We start from the raw sequence: 17,918 nt of genomic DNA on the forward strand, positions 1-17,918 counted from the left end.
ATATTTTAAAAATACAACCATGTAAAAGTGGGTAATCACTTATATTAAAATGTTATTTACGTGGCACTGGTGTGGTCAAATACTGCCAATAACAAGTCAATATAGACCTCCCATGCGAAGAACCTTAAGATTTAAAATCTGAGTAAGTGAACTGCCACTGTAGTTCTGGATGGGTGGTCTCAATACAGAATCCCTATTGGGCAGTTGCTGTAGCCTCTTGAGAGTCACTATCAGAGTAACAACTCTGCTTAAATTTTCAGGGGGTTCCCTAGATGAACAAACATCAGTTGTTGAAAAGGATGTTTCATTCACACACACACAGGATGCTGTAATATGCAGCACCTTCCCCACCCCACCCCGCCCCGCCCCAGCAGCTCATCCTTGCCTGGGTCATGGCCGGCATTCTCACCACTGCTGCCAACTTAGTGCTCAGCAGCCCAATGTCGTTGAAGACGGTGAAACCCAAGGTATACAGCAATCTATCGCTTTCACCTCTCACTATCTTAATTTATTATTCGTGGGCTTAACAGCAGCATCTGCTTGGCTTGTGGCCATCCGTTTTCTGTTCACCATATAAGGCGATAGCTCAGTAATGTCTGGTTTTCATGCACATTCAGCAAGAGTTGCTCCAAAACCTCATTTTGAGAGCTTCAGAAAGTCCTCTCCACTCTCCAAATTAAATGCATCCTTATCCTGGTACACTGCACTTACTTTGTCCATGTTCTTCCTGGACCATATCATTCAGAAACAACTTTTCCTTCCTCTGATCACATCTCTTCCCTGAACTACCTTTAAAACTCTGAATCTTATTACCACATAGCATTAAGAAAGGTAGAGGCGGCCAGTATTAAGCACTAAAGACACACTGTAAAAATTGGCAAATTACTTTCTCAAATTCCATTTATGCTATAACCAGTAAGGTCATGCAGCTTAGCCTGGAGCTCAGTAAGAGTCTACTTTTGGCTAACTCCTTAAGAAGCATATGCTGGGTCCACTGCTGAATTATCCTTGAACTTGTTCCTCTGACTCAATGTTCCCACCTTCTACTAATGTGGTTGATTTTAAGAATGTAACTATTACAAGTCTGTTCAGAGCAGCATGAAACTTTACAAAACTACCAGTTCAACTGATTCTACAAGTATTTCCATACCTATTCATTGCAGCAGTTTTCATTATGTGTATGACATTTTTATTTCATTTATTAAATTGTGAACTTATATAGTTTTCAGATTGGTCTCATTGTATATTTTGATGAAAAGGACAAGTAGGTCAAAAAGATGAACAAGTACATAGTGAAATATGCTTTTGAGCAGCGGAAGAACCAAGTCTTTACCCTAGTTCCTGGACATGACTGGTGTTTAAAACAATACTGGATTACATCAGTTTGCTACCAATATGCCTCCATTCTGCACCAAGGGCTTTCCATCTATCTAAAAGCAATTAGGGAAAAAAGGATCTACCTAGTGGGGAAACTGCTGAAGATAAACCTTAGTTGTTCCCTACTCTTCAGCTGCTTGATGAGCATGTCGGATCTAGGGACATTAGTCTCCCAGTGCAGATAGTCAGCATCCACACAGCATCGTCAGCAGACCTGCTCCCAGGTGAGGGGACAATAAACAAGAATCTCTAGGTGTCTGTCAACTGAAGGAATGTTGGAGCTCAGTGTTGAAAAGTGCCTTTTGGACTGTTTGTAGTTACCTATTGCAGCAATTTTGGAAGTAAGCCTGCTTACGTGTTCTCCAAAGAAAAAAACTGATGAAATTATGCCAGTCTCTGGGCTGCCCCATGCCAAACAGGAGTGTGTGCTTCAGCTTCTGAGGTCCCCCTTTTTAATGCACCCTAAAGCAAGTCTGTCTAAAATGATTTGAAGAAAGCAGCCTGCTAACCACAAAACCACTGATCCACCTAAAATCCAAGTTCTCCTAAGGTACGAAGAGATTCTAGCTGATCTAAAAAGTTTCCTGAGTTTTTCAGTTATAACTAGTTATGAGATTATGTCCACTGTTTTCCAATGGGGACTTTAAAAAACAGGGCTTGTTTTTTTAATGAGTATATTTTGGGAGTAAGCCTGAATTTCACTTTCTAATTTGTGTATACTGTAGATCTTGTCTATGAGAACAACCATTTGGCACAAGAAAGTTATGAAATGAACTAAAATGCCTAACTAGGATTGTGTGGTGTGTGCGGTGTGTTTGTTTATATAAACAGTGCCTATCTGAGAGGGGGATGGGACAGTCTTTTTGTGTTAACACCAAATTTAAAAAACAAAAAGATCCATTCTTAAGAGTCATACATATATCAAGTACATACAACAACTTTGTTTTCACATTTACCAAAATGTAATACCCTTTGTAAAAAGATCATTTTAAGCCAAAATCAATTAAAACATTAAAAATCAGTGTCATTACATGGTCAACAAACTCAAATGGCTTTCTTTTTAATGCTAGGATAACTGTCCACCTTTCAATGGCAACAGCACTGTTAACACAGGTAAAGAGTAAACAAGGTAAAAAAGTGAAAGCACACAAATATATAAAAATTGACCAGAAATCACAGGACATTTAAGCAATGTTTTCTTAAGCAGAACTGTTTTTTTAATACTTTAAATAGACTAAAATATTTGGTGTGGGAAGGGGAAGGAAATCAGTATTTCACAATTTAACTTGAAAACCAGATGTAATAAAGCCTCAGCTCATTGTTTAAAAAACAAAAACAAAACAAAACAAAAAAAAAAAACCACATCATTCTTCTAACCACCATAGGAGGAAAACTTACAAAGAACACATTTAAGTCTCCATCACAGTGCACAGAGGATGCAGCCAGAGGACTAGCAGAGAGGAGCAAGAGGAGTCCGCATCCTTCATACTGCACCATCTTGATGCCGCCTCGGAAAATCTCAGCTGACGTACTTGGTGTTTAGCTGGGAAGCACCTTAGGAGTAAGTAGGAGGACTGTCGACTGGAGAGCAGATGGTTCAGTCTACAATCAGGACACCCAATTCCTTCACCTGTTATTTGCTGATGGTGTTTAATAATTTCAATACAACAGTCACCAAGAATAAAATACCACATTCTGGTTTCTTGAGCAGGAGACCACAAGATGTAAGAGAGGTCAGAGCATCAAAGGTCATATTTTCCCTCTGAGAGAAATCCACAACCACGCTCAAGTTTTTGTTTACTGTGAAAAATTAAAATTTCACATTAAAATTTAACCCCCCCACCCAAAGACACATGATTTGTATTGAACACACACACACATTCTGAAGAACTTAGCTATCTAGTTGTCCATTCTATATTTCACTTAATAACCAATTACCATTTCTGGGTCACTGTTAAAGTCTCACCATGTTAGTGCTTTTAGCTATTATTGTTTTTGAATCTTAAGTTCTATCCACAGTAATAAATGACTGAAGGATATATATCTTAGTATCAGAAATGTTGACAGCCATGGGCAGCTGAATATGGTAGCAACCATGACCAGGTCAGGGAGTAAGGGTATATCACTGGAATACCTGAGATAGTCACCTCCTCCTGGGTCTCCCCTAGGTCTAGTACTGAGAAGTCCTGAGTCCTGCATCCAGGAAACCCCCCAGTCCAGGCATGTGAGGGCAGCTGGTCACCCTAAGGACACCACTTGCTCCTCTCCTCCCTTAGCATCACTAGGAAAAAGTTAAGAATGTCTCAGAGTATAAGGCTACTTTTAAGTACATCAACCCACAAAATGTTTTTAGCTCACTTGCTAATGGCTAGTTCCTCAAACTTGCTGAAAAGGTTAGAAGTCCAGAACTGCCTTACTTAAGGTGTGAAATATAAGAACATTTGTGAGTAACCAAATTTAGTGAGTTTATCAAAATTCACCCATGAAATCTGTTTCCAGACAAATGTTCCAAAGGTTCTTCTGGCTTTGTCCAGTTATATAGTATTTTACTGTATGTTTTCTAGATTTTTCAGAGCTAAGTGTATAATCCAGTTCTGTATGTCTTTTCATATTCTTTTTTTAGGTGAAAACATTCAATGCCAGCTATTGCCCACATTCTTGCTTTATAGATTGAAAAGAAGACTGCCAACTGGAGATATTTCCAAAAGCTCAGAATTATGTTACTTTTAACTGTGCTCTACCAGAAAGTCTGGCCCTGGGGGAAAACTGCAAAAAATATTCTCAGATATGAACATTTTTATTTTGCCGACAATGCTGTGACTGCAGTTCAAAGACTGCACAAGTGTTTTCAACTTCATCTCTAATGTTTTCCTTGTTTTACCCTCTTACATAAAATGTTTAGTGTCACAGCATCACTATCACTAGTCAAGACACACAAGTATTTATGCCTTAAAGTCAGGGTCAAAAAAGCAAACATGGAGCCTGAGGTAATATTGGCCTAAGAAATGCCCAATCAGGATTCTGCACTTTGCCAAGAAATATTTAATTAAAAATGCATGCGTGTTACTTACTTGCTACATATAATTATTTCTCCTGATTTAAAGTAGTCTGTGAGCATATGAGTTACATAGACCAACAAAATTACTACATTCTTAAGGCAATGACATAAATTTACAAGAAAAGTACCCTATTCTTTCTCACCAAATTTCTTTTCAGCTTGAAGAATCCAAGAATGTGAATAAGAAAGACAAACATCTCTTTCCCTAGGAAAAAGAAATTTTCACTGGAAGAACAAAGACTTTAGTAAGCCTCCTATTCCTACAGACAAATGCTAAGAACCAACTTTTTGCTTACAACACTGTGAAGGGCAGAACTTAATACAGAACTAGAAATATGGCAAGTTACCTAGTGACTAACATTGTAAAATAGCCAAAAGTTTAAAAGCCACAGGGAAAAAGGGAGAATAGTTGATTGTAAAATGGAAAATATATAATATTTAAGTATTTTTATAATTCTAAAACTTTACTTTTGTCCTTAAAAATCAATATATTATGGATCATTGTCTAATAACTTATCTTTAATTACAAATAGAAAGCAGTCCCTATTTCCCATCCCAAAGGAGCAAACTGGAAAGTTTAGAAAAGAATTCTTACTTTTCTGAAAGGCAGAACGTCATTTTTCTTGAAATTTTATTAAAAAAAACTCAAAGTCCTGTGTGTGGAGTTAATGAACCCTTGTCACCTCCATCATCAGTGGCATTACTCTTCCAAGGAATCTTTATATCTCAATAGTAAAATTTTGGTTCCATTCTGGACTTCATGGCAGCAAGTCAACTGACACTGATGTTAACATGGGTTAATATGCCCTGGCCAGGTCCCCCATGGGTCAGGGGTGGTCCCAAGGAGCCTTGGAAAATCCATTTCTATTGAATACAATGAAGAAAACAGGCCAGAACCACCTCAGCCATCACTAGATACAGGAGACCTTTACCTTGTAGTGATACTTTCCAGGTATTTTAAGCAGCAATCTTAAAGGGACAAGGGAACTAAGTGGGGAGCAACTTAACAAACACAACACTAGGTCAGTACATTCCAGAGACTACTGGACGTATAGTAACTTAGTGAAGGGGTATATGGCAAAGCTTTACCTAATGTTAATGAATTCTACTTATGATTGTTGTTAAGCTGCCTAAAAATGGCATGCTAAATGAGTTGCCAAATTAGGACTTTGGCAGGTATGGTGGTACAGGCCTGCAATACCAGCACCTCAGGAGACTGAGGCAGTAGAATTTCAAGTTCAAGGCTAGCTTCAGCAAGTTAGCAAGACCCTGTGTCAATACAAAAAAGGGTTGGGGACATAGCTCAGTAGTAAAGAGCCCTGGGGTTCAATCCTCAGTATTGCCTGCCTTCTGCCTCTAATTTTACTAATGAAAATTACACTCATGGTCTATCCATGAAAGGAAAATGTCTATAAGCAAGTTAAGAACTTTTTCCTGGGATCTGAGATTTAAATAATGGAATCACTTACCATTGCTAAAATGACCCCAACTGTTAGTTTTTCTATGAGTATATGTGTATTTAAATTTGTACACACATATTATATACTTTACCTCCTACTAAAAAGTGTGAGGCAGTTCTGCTATATGTAAAGATAACTATAACATCCAAGATACAACAGTTCCTACTCAAGAAATCACATGAACACTTGAGACAAGTTCTTATTATAAAGGCAGTCATGAGACTAGTATAGTTCACATTTCCTGGTTGTGAGGAATTGTACTGGAAGATATAATTTGTCCCTCAATTGTAGCACACAAAAGGGAGCCCAAAAACAATATTCATGAAAACTTGAAAGGAAGGTAGAGAAGGAGCTCAATAGCAGGATTCTCACCCTCCAGAGACTTCACGCCACTGTCATCCTGATTGTACTAAATACAACAATCCAGTGCTCTGGGACAGAAGGAGGCTGGTGTTATGGGGAATTTACTGGCTGCAAGTGGCAGAAAAGTTCATAATCTTAAAATAGAATCTGACAATTTGCTATTTGCCAGTCACAAGAGGAATTTAACTGGACAGAATTTCAGAGTCATTTGTAAGATTAAAGCAAGGTACTAGTTTCAACACTATAACATTCTTGGTAAAGAAATGAAAACACGGCATATGAAAGTGCCCTTCTTTTTTGGATAATAGTAAATTCAAAGGAGAGAGGATTCTGATTCTGCAGATAAAATACAACTGACAGGAGATAGGGCAATCAGCAAGTACCACTTGGATACATGTTGTCAGAGGGGAGGAAAAATAAAATTCAGTTGAGGATCATCAAGGATTTAGTAAAGTAAAGAAGACGAAGAAAATGAGCAATAATTTGATATATTTAAACATTAATGCTTAAGATCAGAGTTAAGAGGAAAGGTCCCTGGTTGCTCATGTCCACGAATTTCTGAGTTATCTAGAGATACTTTGGGGACTGGGGCTTAGTGGTAGAGTGCTTACCTACTGTGCAAAAAAGCCCTGGGTTGGATCCCCAGCACTGGGGGGTGCAGGCGGGAGATCCTTGGGGAGATGGCTCAGAAGGGGACAGCTTTTAAATCAAAGACTATATATAAAAGACAAATTTTAAGTACATGAAGATTGTCTTGTGTTACTTTATATTCATCAGACCAAGACGGTGCCTAATACAGAATAAATGCTCAAACTATTTAGTCATTTTTTTAAATGATAAGATTTTAAAGGTCTACATGGGCAGCTTTTGGAAGAGGTAGAAAAATCGACTGGGTATATACTTTCTTTTTTTGATTTCAACTAGCAAAATACTGATTGTTTTTCACTTTCAAAGTCTTAGTCTTACTGAAATTCACAACAAAAGTAAAAATAAAGTGAAATTTAAATAATTTTAACAAAGGAGAAAAGCTGAAGATGTTCAAAGATGGATCAAATTAATTGCATATGGTTTAAGGTAAAAATATAACTAGGTATTAAATAATTTGCAAATATTTACTTAGAATAGAGAGTGAGAGTACATAAATGGAATACTTTTAAAAAAAATCAGGCAGATTTTCTTCTGGCAAAGTGACAGGTCCTGAGAGCAACTACGCCCCACACACTAAGCCCAGCTTGAGGGCCAGGACCATATTCTAGTCATATTTTTATTATTCAACATCTGTCACAGTGGCTAGGTAAGCAACAGGTATCAATAAGTGTTCACTGAATGTATACCATAACATAAAGTCAGTGTAGCTGGCATGGTTCAGATCTTACCAGGAAAGCTCCTTTAAACAGGATGAAAGAACACAATTTAGTGGTATTCCAAAAGATCGGCCCAAATCCAGATTTATTTTCTAATTTGGGTATAAAGACTTCAAATTTTATTTTTAAAAAAGCAATCAAACTCTTTTCAAAAGAAATCTCAGGCAGAACTCCAATATAAGATGAGCTGCCACTGGTTGAACCAAAGTCAGTGGGAACAGCATCAGCCTCTACGCCCTAAGTCAGCCCCAGAGTGTCTTTGTGGAGCTGCTGGGAAAATCCCAACTCATTTTAGAACTGGGTTAGCAACATGGCCATCCAGTTCTCAGGTGTTACAGTGCAGATACCACCAGTACCATGGAGAACAAATTCTAAATAATATTGTTGATTAAATAAAGACAATTCAAAAGAGAGGAGATGCTATCATTTGGAATAAAATCCATCCCTTATAAGGAAAAAACAATGGAACAAAAATTAGGCCACAGTAGACAAAATATAATGCAAAATCAGTATCTCATTTAAAAAGCAAATGTGATCATTAAACATTCACACAAAAGAAATCACTGTGCTGAAGTCGACTGCTCAACAGTGTAAATGCTCAACGCAACAGGTGTCTTCAGAGTTCAGTCCCAGTTCCACATTGTACAGAAAAAATCCCACCTGAAATACACAGACGTGCTCCACTGTTGAAATGCCACAGTTGGCACTACTTCATTTAACACATGAACGCAAGCTCAACTGCCAGGACCTTCTACCACTTTCAAAGTTACTCTCTGCCTGCAGATCTGTTTCCTAACATTAGTACAAGTCCTTCAGGATGTAAATATTTCCACAAACGGCAGACACTCCACAGATTATCTCCAGCAGGTCTGACAGTGGTTAATAACTGGGACATTTACTCTAATCACAAGATGGGCAGAAGTAATAATTAGTGGGCAGAGGGAAGTCTGGAAATAAGAAGCAGGTCACTATGTTGGTGAAAAACTGCAAAGAAAGCATTGGTAAATTAAGTGGTGTTGACCTGGTGCAAACAAGATTTTTATAGTAAAGATCTGAGGAAGAAGATATAAGTGATAATGACGTAACTCAGTCTGTCACAAAGTAAGGCCACCTTCAACATAGTATAAACTGTAGAACCATTCTGATCTTCAAGTTTGGATTTGTGTAGAGGTTTCTGTGTAAAGAATTAACACCTAAGAGTGAGTCTCCTTTAAAATGAGCCTTTGCACTTGATGCTGCGCTCTTCACCTGGAGTGCTTATCTCCCTTGGTTCTTCACATGGCTGGGTCTTTCCAGGCCAGGTGTTAGCTTGAGCATTCACTTCCTTAGAGGCCTTCCTGACGTTCTACCTGAAGCATCGCATCTGTTATTCTCTAGCACAGTACCCTGTTTATCTCTTTCACAGACAGGATGATTACAGGTTAGAATACCTGCTGTCTCAGCAAAGGCAGAAACTGTAGCTGTCTTGTTCACCTTTACCCAAAGGCTAAGAAAGTTCCTGGCACAGAACAGGTGAACAATAAATATTTGTTGAATGAGTAAAAAAATTACTATACCAAATTTTACATGAACACATACATATACACAAATATATAGGAAAATGGGGGAGTATCCAATAGAAAACAACCAAATGCTGAAAGTATCGAAAATGATACTTGTACATACAGGTGAATATGGTTTCAAAGAACAAGTACCAAAGGTATCTATCTTCAAAAATATGAAAATTTACGAAAAAAGGATCAGGAGTGGTATTTTCCATTTCTGTTAAGATGCAAAGAAGAAGACATGTTTACACTGCAATGAGTCAACATTAGACATAATAATAACTTGCTGCAGAATGGACTACCAACAGAGCTGCTGGAATCTCCTCTTACTGCAGAGCATAAAATATGGTCAACCACATACCCAGGATTAGTTAAGAACAGCTCAGACCACAGGTAATTATAAGCTAAAAAACTTGCTAAACGGCTTCTCCCCCAGTTTTAAAAATTCTGAATTCTTAATTATGTAAAATAACATTCAATTTATAAATTGAATACAACATACTTTAAAAACAGATGGCCCTTATCTGCTGATTATACCTCAGCGTCACTTTTCTAGGTATTTTGCAGAAGCAATTACATTTACAAAAGGTCCGTCTCATAATACAATCTGGTAAGTCAAATGAAGCTACTCAAATCAAAGAGCAGAAGGCCTGCTGCTGAAATATTTTAAAATACCTTTAAAAAAGGGTATTTATATTTATAGATTGGCTTTAAAAAGGATAAATATACTGAAGTACTTCTAGCACATCCCTGAAAACAATTATACTGCCACTTGTGCATTCTTTATGAGATGGAAGGTTAAGTCAATAGACTGATAGGTTATACAAGTCAATTATTATCTGTTGAAATCTGGTTCTAAGACAAGGGAACTTCCTTTGCATGAACTTTACTGGACCCAGAATTAACTGGTGCCAGCAGTGTCAGCGCAATTAGAAAAGATGTCACGCTGCACCGTTTTGGTATCAGAACAAAAGTGGGATGAAGAAAAGAGGCCTGGAAAGATTTTCAATATGGTTTCCATAATAATGCAATTTAGCAGAAAATAAACAAACATAAAAAGAATGACTGTTAAGCCCCACTGAACACATTAAGATCAAGGATTTCAAAAGTTAATCCACTTTTCTTCCCCCAAGAGTTTATTTTTGGTAAAAGGCAGAAAAATTAGGTTTTCCACAAGGAAAATCTGCTTCTAGATGATAATTTGAAAATCTTGATATATATTATATATTAAAAAAGACACAAAAATAACGGAGAAGTGGGAATACAGATTAGGTATTGTAACTTTATAAAGGCTTGCCTAGATCAAGAAGCAGCACACACACACCTCATTTATGCAAACTAAAAATGTATATAAACAGCACAATACTGCGATACTGGGTCATGATACATTACCTGTACACATAACTACTACTGTTATTAATAAACCTTTGGGACACTCAGTCTTATGCCCAACAAGATACCAGTAAGTCTTTAAATCTTCTTTTCCCCCTTTACAGGAAGACACTTCTAGACACTAATTTTCCCATCTAATATTCAAATATAGGAAACAGATTCCACAAGGTGCTTTAAATGATGAGACCTCAAGTGCTGTTTTCTCTTGAATTTTTGGATAGCAAACAGTCCATCGGGACCATACACAAATACTATGACAGAAGAGTTGTTAACATTAAGTCTTTTGATGGGACTCAACTGGTGATGAACTTTATGACATGCTTGAGCAACGCACTGAAGGGGATCCCATCTGAGTTAATACTTTGTCCAACCACTGTAGAGGTCCATTCAGATGAAGTTCAATCCAGCAAGGAGTACTTGTTACTGTCTGCCTTCTGGTTGAAAGAATATAAGAAAATAATCATGAAATTAAAAGAACAGCATGGCTATATTTAGGTACATGCATTAAGAATTCAGAGGAATTAAAATGCTGTATTAGCCAGGTATGGAGGTGCACACTTGTAGTCCCAGGAGGTTAAAGTGGAGGGATCACTTGAACTCAGGACTTAAAGACCAACCTGGGCGACATAATGAGACCCTGTCCACCCCCCCCCCCCAAAATAGAACCCTGTATATACTAAAATCTAACTTCTCTTTTGGATATTTTTTGGATAATTCTGGATACGATTATTATTTTGAAAAGTAGATGATTTTCAAAGTACTACAATAAGTGTTTTCTTTTTGAGAGATTTAAAAAGTATTCTTTTCTCCTCAAATTAAAATTAGTATGATATTTGCAGGTAAATGGATGGAGCTGGAGAACATCATGCTAAGCAAAATAAGCCAATCCCCCAAAACTGAAAGCTGAATGTTTTCTCTGCTATGCGGATGCTAATTCACAATGGGGGGGGGCGGGGAAGAGGTAGGGAAAAATAGAGGTACTTTGCATGAGGTAGAGGGGTGAAGGGAGGGAAAGGAGGAAATGACAGAATGAATGGGACATTATTACCCTGTGTACATGTGATTTCACACCAGTGTGATTCTACATTATGTACAACCAGAAGGAGAAGTTATACTTCATTTATTATGATGTGTCAAAGTGTACTCTACTGTCATGTCTAACTAATTAGAACAAAAACAAAAAAAAATGTAGCATGGTGACTTCCCAGGAGAGAGGAGAACTAGGAAGGGCTGTCCCAGAGAAATATGATAACCCTATACATTAAATCAATCATAGACTAGAAGATACTCAAATATCAAACGGAATTTAAATGGAGCAGGGTTCAAATTTAAAGTATATATATATAAAAAAATAGATATTTTTCACCCTTTTTATTTTGAGACAGGGTCTTACTAAGTTGCTGAGGCTGGCTTTGAACTCTCAATCCTCCTGCCTCATTTTTAGCCACTGGAATTATAGACATGCACCACCGCAACCAGCATCAAACCAGAATTTTGATCCAAACAAAATTCTTAACACAAAATATTAAGACTTATTGTTCAACTTTCTCTGACAGAGTCAATGAACAACATCCCTTTTAGCAACATTACTCAGGTTTTGGCTTAAACAACAACACTAGTACTTCAACAAAAAGGCGTATTCCCTGGTAATCCCAAATTACTGAATGACATTCTGTCGCTTTCATGCACTGATTTTAGTTTTTATTCACTATATAGAGTAAGTCAACAAATCTGCTTTTGCTTCTTCAACATAACAGTCCTTCAACCACGAGAAAAGTCCATTATCAACTTTCATCTCCAAACTTTCAAATCAGATTCACTCAAAGTTGATTTGGTATTCTCATTCTGGAATATATGCTACTGAGAAAAGTATACAAACTATGCCTTTGAGCTTTCCAAAGTGGAACCTGAAAAAATTTTTAAATTTTATTGACTTCACTATAGAAAGGAAGGATGAAGGCAGTGTTTCTAGGCATCAGGGAAAACACACTGTCAATTCGTCATTCTAAAAAAGAAATATGCCTCATACTGTTTAAAACTATTTCCAAGGATGTGATTTCTGTAGCAGGTGGCATCAGTGTCCCACACTATACTCTAGCCAACTTCCAAATGCAGGTTTCTGAATTTCTATGCCTGAGAACTTCCATGCCATGCCTGTGGGCGCCAGGAAATGAACATCAGTTGACGGGGGGTAACTAATGAGGGGGACTACTTATTCAACTGGTCTCAACTAATTTGTCCAGTTTTATTTCTCTCTACTTTCTAAACTCCACACCAAACTGCTATTCTGCTGTCAGGATTATAGTTTTCCAACCTGCCCATCCCCATCTATTGAAATCCTATGCATCTTTTAGAACCTAGATCATGTGTCTTCTCTATCAAGAAGCTTTCCATTAGCCCCACACTTCTCCTTTTACAATATTTGACAGTCTATATTATGTTAAAATGCATGTCTGCACAGGTTTTAATCATATCTTCTATAATGCCAGCACAGTCATTTGCCATAGTTTTGGATCTAGAAGCCTCTTTCTTTCATTGTTTTATAAAAAGATCTGCTGACTCCACACCTCAATGAACTTAAGAAGATCCAAAATAATGGAATAAAAAATAATTACACTATAGAAATTTAGGAAAAAAATACATATTTCTTACCGATATTCTGCTCCCCATCCTTTCACAAAACTCATTCTTATGGTACACATTCTAGTTAACTGATAGACAGCTTCAAAACCCTGATTAACAGATTGAGCCAGAAGAGCAGCAAATTCCTGGTTGTTGAAGATCTTCAGGTTACAGCCTAGGATTGAGAAAAAGTAAACTTGTAAAAACTGTATTGTTCTTAGAAAACAATTTTAAAAGGGCAACGGGTTTTATTTAGAACATGGGCATGCAAAAGCATCTCCTGATTCCTAAAATTATTAGCAACTTCAAAAACTAAGCAAGTGGATGTGATAGGTTTATTTACATTGTTGAGTCCATACCTGGTGGAATTTTACACACTGTTGCAGGGTGCCAGCCGTATCTCTGATTACAATTGGGGCTCTGCACAAAGATTGCACTATCACTTAGGCACTCAGCAAAAACTTCCCCACCTATGTAATATAAGCGCACTCCTCTTCCTAAAACAAAATACATATGGGGTTAGTCTTACAACACTTAACTATTTCAGTGTGACTTTGGGAGAGTCTTCTTGGAAGAATTTTGAAATGATAAAAGGTATTCCATGACTTTGTTTACCTGAAGTCTAACTCTGAAATATACCACTGTATATTTTTTCAAGTATTTTTTAACAATAATTTTATTTTTAAAATAAGTATTTATAAAAAAGTATTTAAACTATGTAAAAAAAGTACAAGGATAATAAAACAGTTTCATACAAATTATGTATTATTTTGAAATCAGTAAAAATAACTGAATTAATTTCAAAGGAATTAACATGTTTGGACAAATATCTTTTTATTACTAATAGTATTTCCCTATAGATCCCATGAAGGTTAATAAAAGAGATTTTTTAAAAAATCTATGTATTATTGTGGCAACCAAATCTCCAAATATATAAGCAGAATTAGGTAAGAAAAAATTATACTGGCTATTTTAATAATTCTTTCTGAATTTGATCGAAGACACAGCTACTATGAAGGGATTTTTCAGATATAATTAAGGCAGAAAATCAACTGACTTTAAGAAAGGAAGATTATTTTTGTTATGCAGCAAGAAAACTAAGATAACCAACAAACCAGATTTAATAGACAAATGCAAAACTTCATATTTATTCCATTAAGAGACTATTCTATTAATAAGACTGGAATATTTGTGAAGCTGTCAATCATGTTTTCAGGAAAACAGGAAATCCAAAATGTAGGCTTTTCAGGCTATATTCTCTGATATACATGCATTCTCTGATCATATGATAAATTAGAAATCAAAAGTAAAAAGATGATCTAAAATTGAAGCAAATATTCTGTTGTGAGAAAATAAAAGGGTAGATGCAAATAAAGTATGGGTGGGCACTCAGAGGCCTTCCTCACCTGCAATGACACCTGGGTACTTTAACAAGAATATCCTAATTTATATGTCAAGCAAGATTTGCCACATGAAGTCAAGTAACAGAATGCCTAGGTACTGGTACTATCATTTTACAGTAATCACTATGGTAATCAGCATTATTTCTCAAAGGATGTAATGATTAAGTCAAAGAAAATAAAAGCAAACCATTATCAAAAGAAACTACCTTAAGATGATGAGAATGCTTCTCAATTATTAGTGGCTTTCAATTTTTTTTCACCTCATTATTAAAAAAAACCACTGAGGACCCTGGCAAAGGTTTTTGTATATGTGGAATATATTTGTGGAAATTTACCATGTTATGTTAAAAATGAGATTGTTAAAAGTACTTATTTAAAAATCAAAAAAGAATCGTTTAACTTATTAATGTAAACAATTTTTTTAATATAAAAAGAACTACATTTCCAAAGCAAAAAAAAAAAAAAAAAACATTTGAAGTGTGGCAACATTTCATAGTTTTGCAAATTTATTTAATAATAATATAAGAATAATAGGAGATGTAATAGGAGACATGGATTCTCATATCATATCTCATATCTTGCAAAACTGTACACCTTGAAGCCTCTGGGATACTGTACATTTCTGAGAGAATGAGAGTGAAAATAGCAAATAACATATCTTAGCACAATTATGAAATAGTTCCGACCTCACAAACCTACTGAAAGGGTTTCTAGTACTGCCAGACCCCCAGATCACATTTTAAGACACTCTGAATAATATTTTGAACTACATTAAATGACAGTTCTTGTCTTAGATATCTAGCTTCAGATTAATAGAAGATCTGGTTTAATATATGAAGTCATGGAAGGAGCAAAAACAAAACAAAACAAAACAACAAGAAAAACCCAGAAGATATATACTGGGGAAAAAAACAACATGATTTATAAAAATCATTACCTAAAAATCTGAACATAGCAATTTTATGACTGGCGGAGACTCAGAAAGTTACAATTATTTCAACACATGTTTAATGAAGGACTTCCTTGTATCAAGGTTGCCAAATAAAGAGGAAGTCAATGCAAAGAGTTTGCAGAATGAAGAATCAACCAAGACCAACAGAACTGAAGCATAGGAACTTAAACCAGTGGAGAGAAGGATGGAATTTTCACACTCGCGTTCTTGATAAAACCACACAAGGCCCATATGAGTACACAGCACTGATGTTTCACACAAGGAATATAAAACATACCTACCTATATGCCTTCTTGTCATTTCTACTGTAGCATTTCGGTTAACATTAGAGAGTAAACCTAAGCAGAACCTCTCTGAATTTGATGGGTCTGTAAAGCCATCTACAGTGAGTGAGGGCTGCGATGCGTGGAATGTCTCTCCAACCCTCTGGTTTAATTCATAATACGCTATTGAACACCAAAATGCAGGTTCTGAGTAAGTAACTGGCTGCAAATCTGGGGAGGGGGAAAGTAAAAGGAAGAAAATATTGTACAAACAATTCCAACACAGACTTCATCATTATCTTAACATGTTCTATGCCAGCACCACTAGTAACAGTAGTTACTAGTAGAAGGTAGAGGTAGAAGTGCTATCTCTTTTTGTTTCCATACCAGATTTCCCATTTTTCAAATTTCCTCCATCTTATGAGGTCACTTATATTAGTTTATTTATTTTATTAGTAGTTTTAGCTTAGTACCTGTTCAAACCTAGAACAACCACAGTCAGTAAGTCAATTTGCCATACCTAGTGCATTTCTAATAATGCACAACGGAAGTAACTTTTGATAGACTAAATAGAATAAAGCTGGTTCAACATTAAGGAGTCAACAGTCACAAGAAAATGTGTCATAATGAAAGGATACAAAATATGACTCTTTTTGACATTTGACTATTTTCACACAAGATTCTTGGCAAGTTATCCTTCTTACAATAGAAAACTTATGCAGCACATATGAGAAGCAGAAGGTAATAAAACAGAATATTCAAGTGGAAACAGAATATGCAGCCAAGAGACTACTTTTCACAAGAAAATGAGGATCACATGTACTTAACTTTGGTAATTTTGACTAAAACATATCACAAGAAATATTATGGGGGGGGGGGACCTGACAATTTTGTAGAATAAATTCCAAACATGTAGAAGCTGAAGAGCTTCAAGTGGCAAGGTAAAATGAGGGCCAAAAATAAATGACTTGTATAAATACACACATACACTCACTCATACATATCCTCCCATATGTTGTGTGTACACATCATACATGCTCCTATAGTAGGTGTTGCTATAAGATATATAAATCATAAACATATCCACAGAAATATATCCATAACAGGTTAAAAAATTTTCCATAAAGAACATTTCCATGAATAAAAGAATATTTCATGAAGTGTCAATACTGAGATACAGTATCAATTTTTTAAAGCATCTTTAAAATCACTTGTGTAACTATTTTGTTCATTGGTATTCTTTTCTTATACATATGAAAATTTTCAGAGTAAATTTTCCTTAAGTGATAAGTAAAAACAGCGGGGGAAAGGATCAGTAACTTACCCAAGCTATGATTAACAGGGGAGAGAGTAGTAGGAGACAGTTCTGCTGGAGAGCCTAAAACAAAAGGAGACAATTAAAAAATGGATGTTGAAGTATTCCTAGAACTGTTGATTCTGATCAAGTACTAAAACCCCAGTTGTATCTTATCACCAATAAGACACAGATAATTAAATCCCCAGAATTCAAAATATATTAACTATTTTATTTTAGTTTAATTTGGGAGCTTCAATATACAAAAGGTACAAATGCATATAAACAGTATAGGCTTATAACCTGGTTTCCCCTTCCAGAAGGCTCCACTATTGACCATTTGTATACATTTACAGAAATATTCTACGAGTCATATAAGCAAACATTTTTGTTCTGTGCCTCTTTTCATACACAAATAGCCTAGTTCTGCACTTCTAGACTACTCTCAGAAATTGTTCATGTTGGTGTTTCCTTGTTATTTACTTGTCTATTTACCTATCCATCAGCACTACAAAATTACATACACTCTTAGATTAATTGGATATTCAGGCTACTCTTGATTTTTTGCACATTTTGTATACTTCCAATCCTATTTTAAGTATACTCTTAATAGAAAAACTGCCATGTCAAAGGATTTGAACATTTTTAATTTTGATAAGATTTTGCTAAAATTATCATTCACAGAAGATATACCAAATTATTCCCAGTAAAAATACAATGGTGAGGAGAGACCATGGTGATACTGTTGATAAAACACACAACTCTTATTAATAACACTGAGGAGATTTATGCTTGTTTATATTTTATCTCCTTTGTATGACTAGTT

General features: G+C 36.0%; 1 protein-coding gene across 6 annotated transcripts in view; it reads right to left on the reverse strand.

Annotated features, from left to right (window-relative positions):
- Positions 1-380: 380 nt before the first annotated feature.
- The window catches only part of Smad2 (SMAD family member 2), an 87,479-nt gene continuing 69,941 nt past the window's right edge, over positions 381-17,918 (reverse strand). For 5 of the 6 annotated variants that reach the window (XM_047526268.1, XM_047526266.1, XM_047526264.1 and 2 more), the window contains 5 exons: positions 17,123-17,176; positions 15,817-16,029; positions 13,540-13,677; positions 13,211-13,355; positions 381-10,992 (listed from right to left, as the gene is read on the reverse strand). In XM_047526268.1, coding sequence (XP_047382224.1) covers positions 10,869-10,992; positions 13,211-13,355; positions 13,540-13,677; positions 15,817-16,029; positions 17,123-17,176 — 674 coding nt within the window. In that variant the 3' untranslated portion in view covers positions 381-10,868. The remainder of the gene's footprint in view (positions 10,993-13,210; positions 13,356-13,539; positions 13,678-15,816; positions 16,030-17,122; positions 17,177-17,918) is intronic. The other variant, XM_047526269.1, reaches the window with a different exon arrangement.

Source organism: Sciurus carolinensis, chromosome 15 (assembly GCF_902686445.1).
Source record: "Sciurus carolinensis chromosome 15, mSciCar1.2, whole genome shotgun sequence".
Classification (NCBI taxonomy): Eukaryota; Metazoa; Chordata; class Mammalia; order Rodentia; family Sciuridae; genus Sciurus; species Sciurus carolinensis.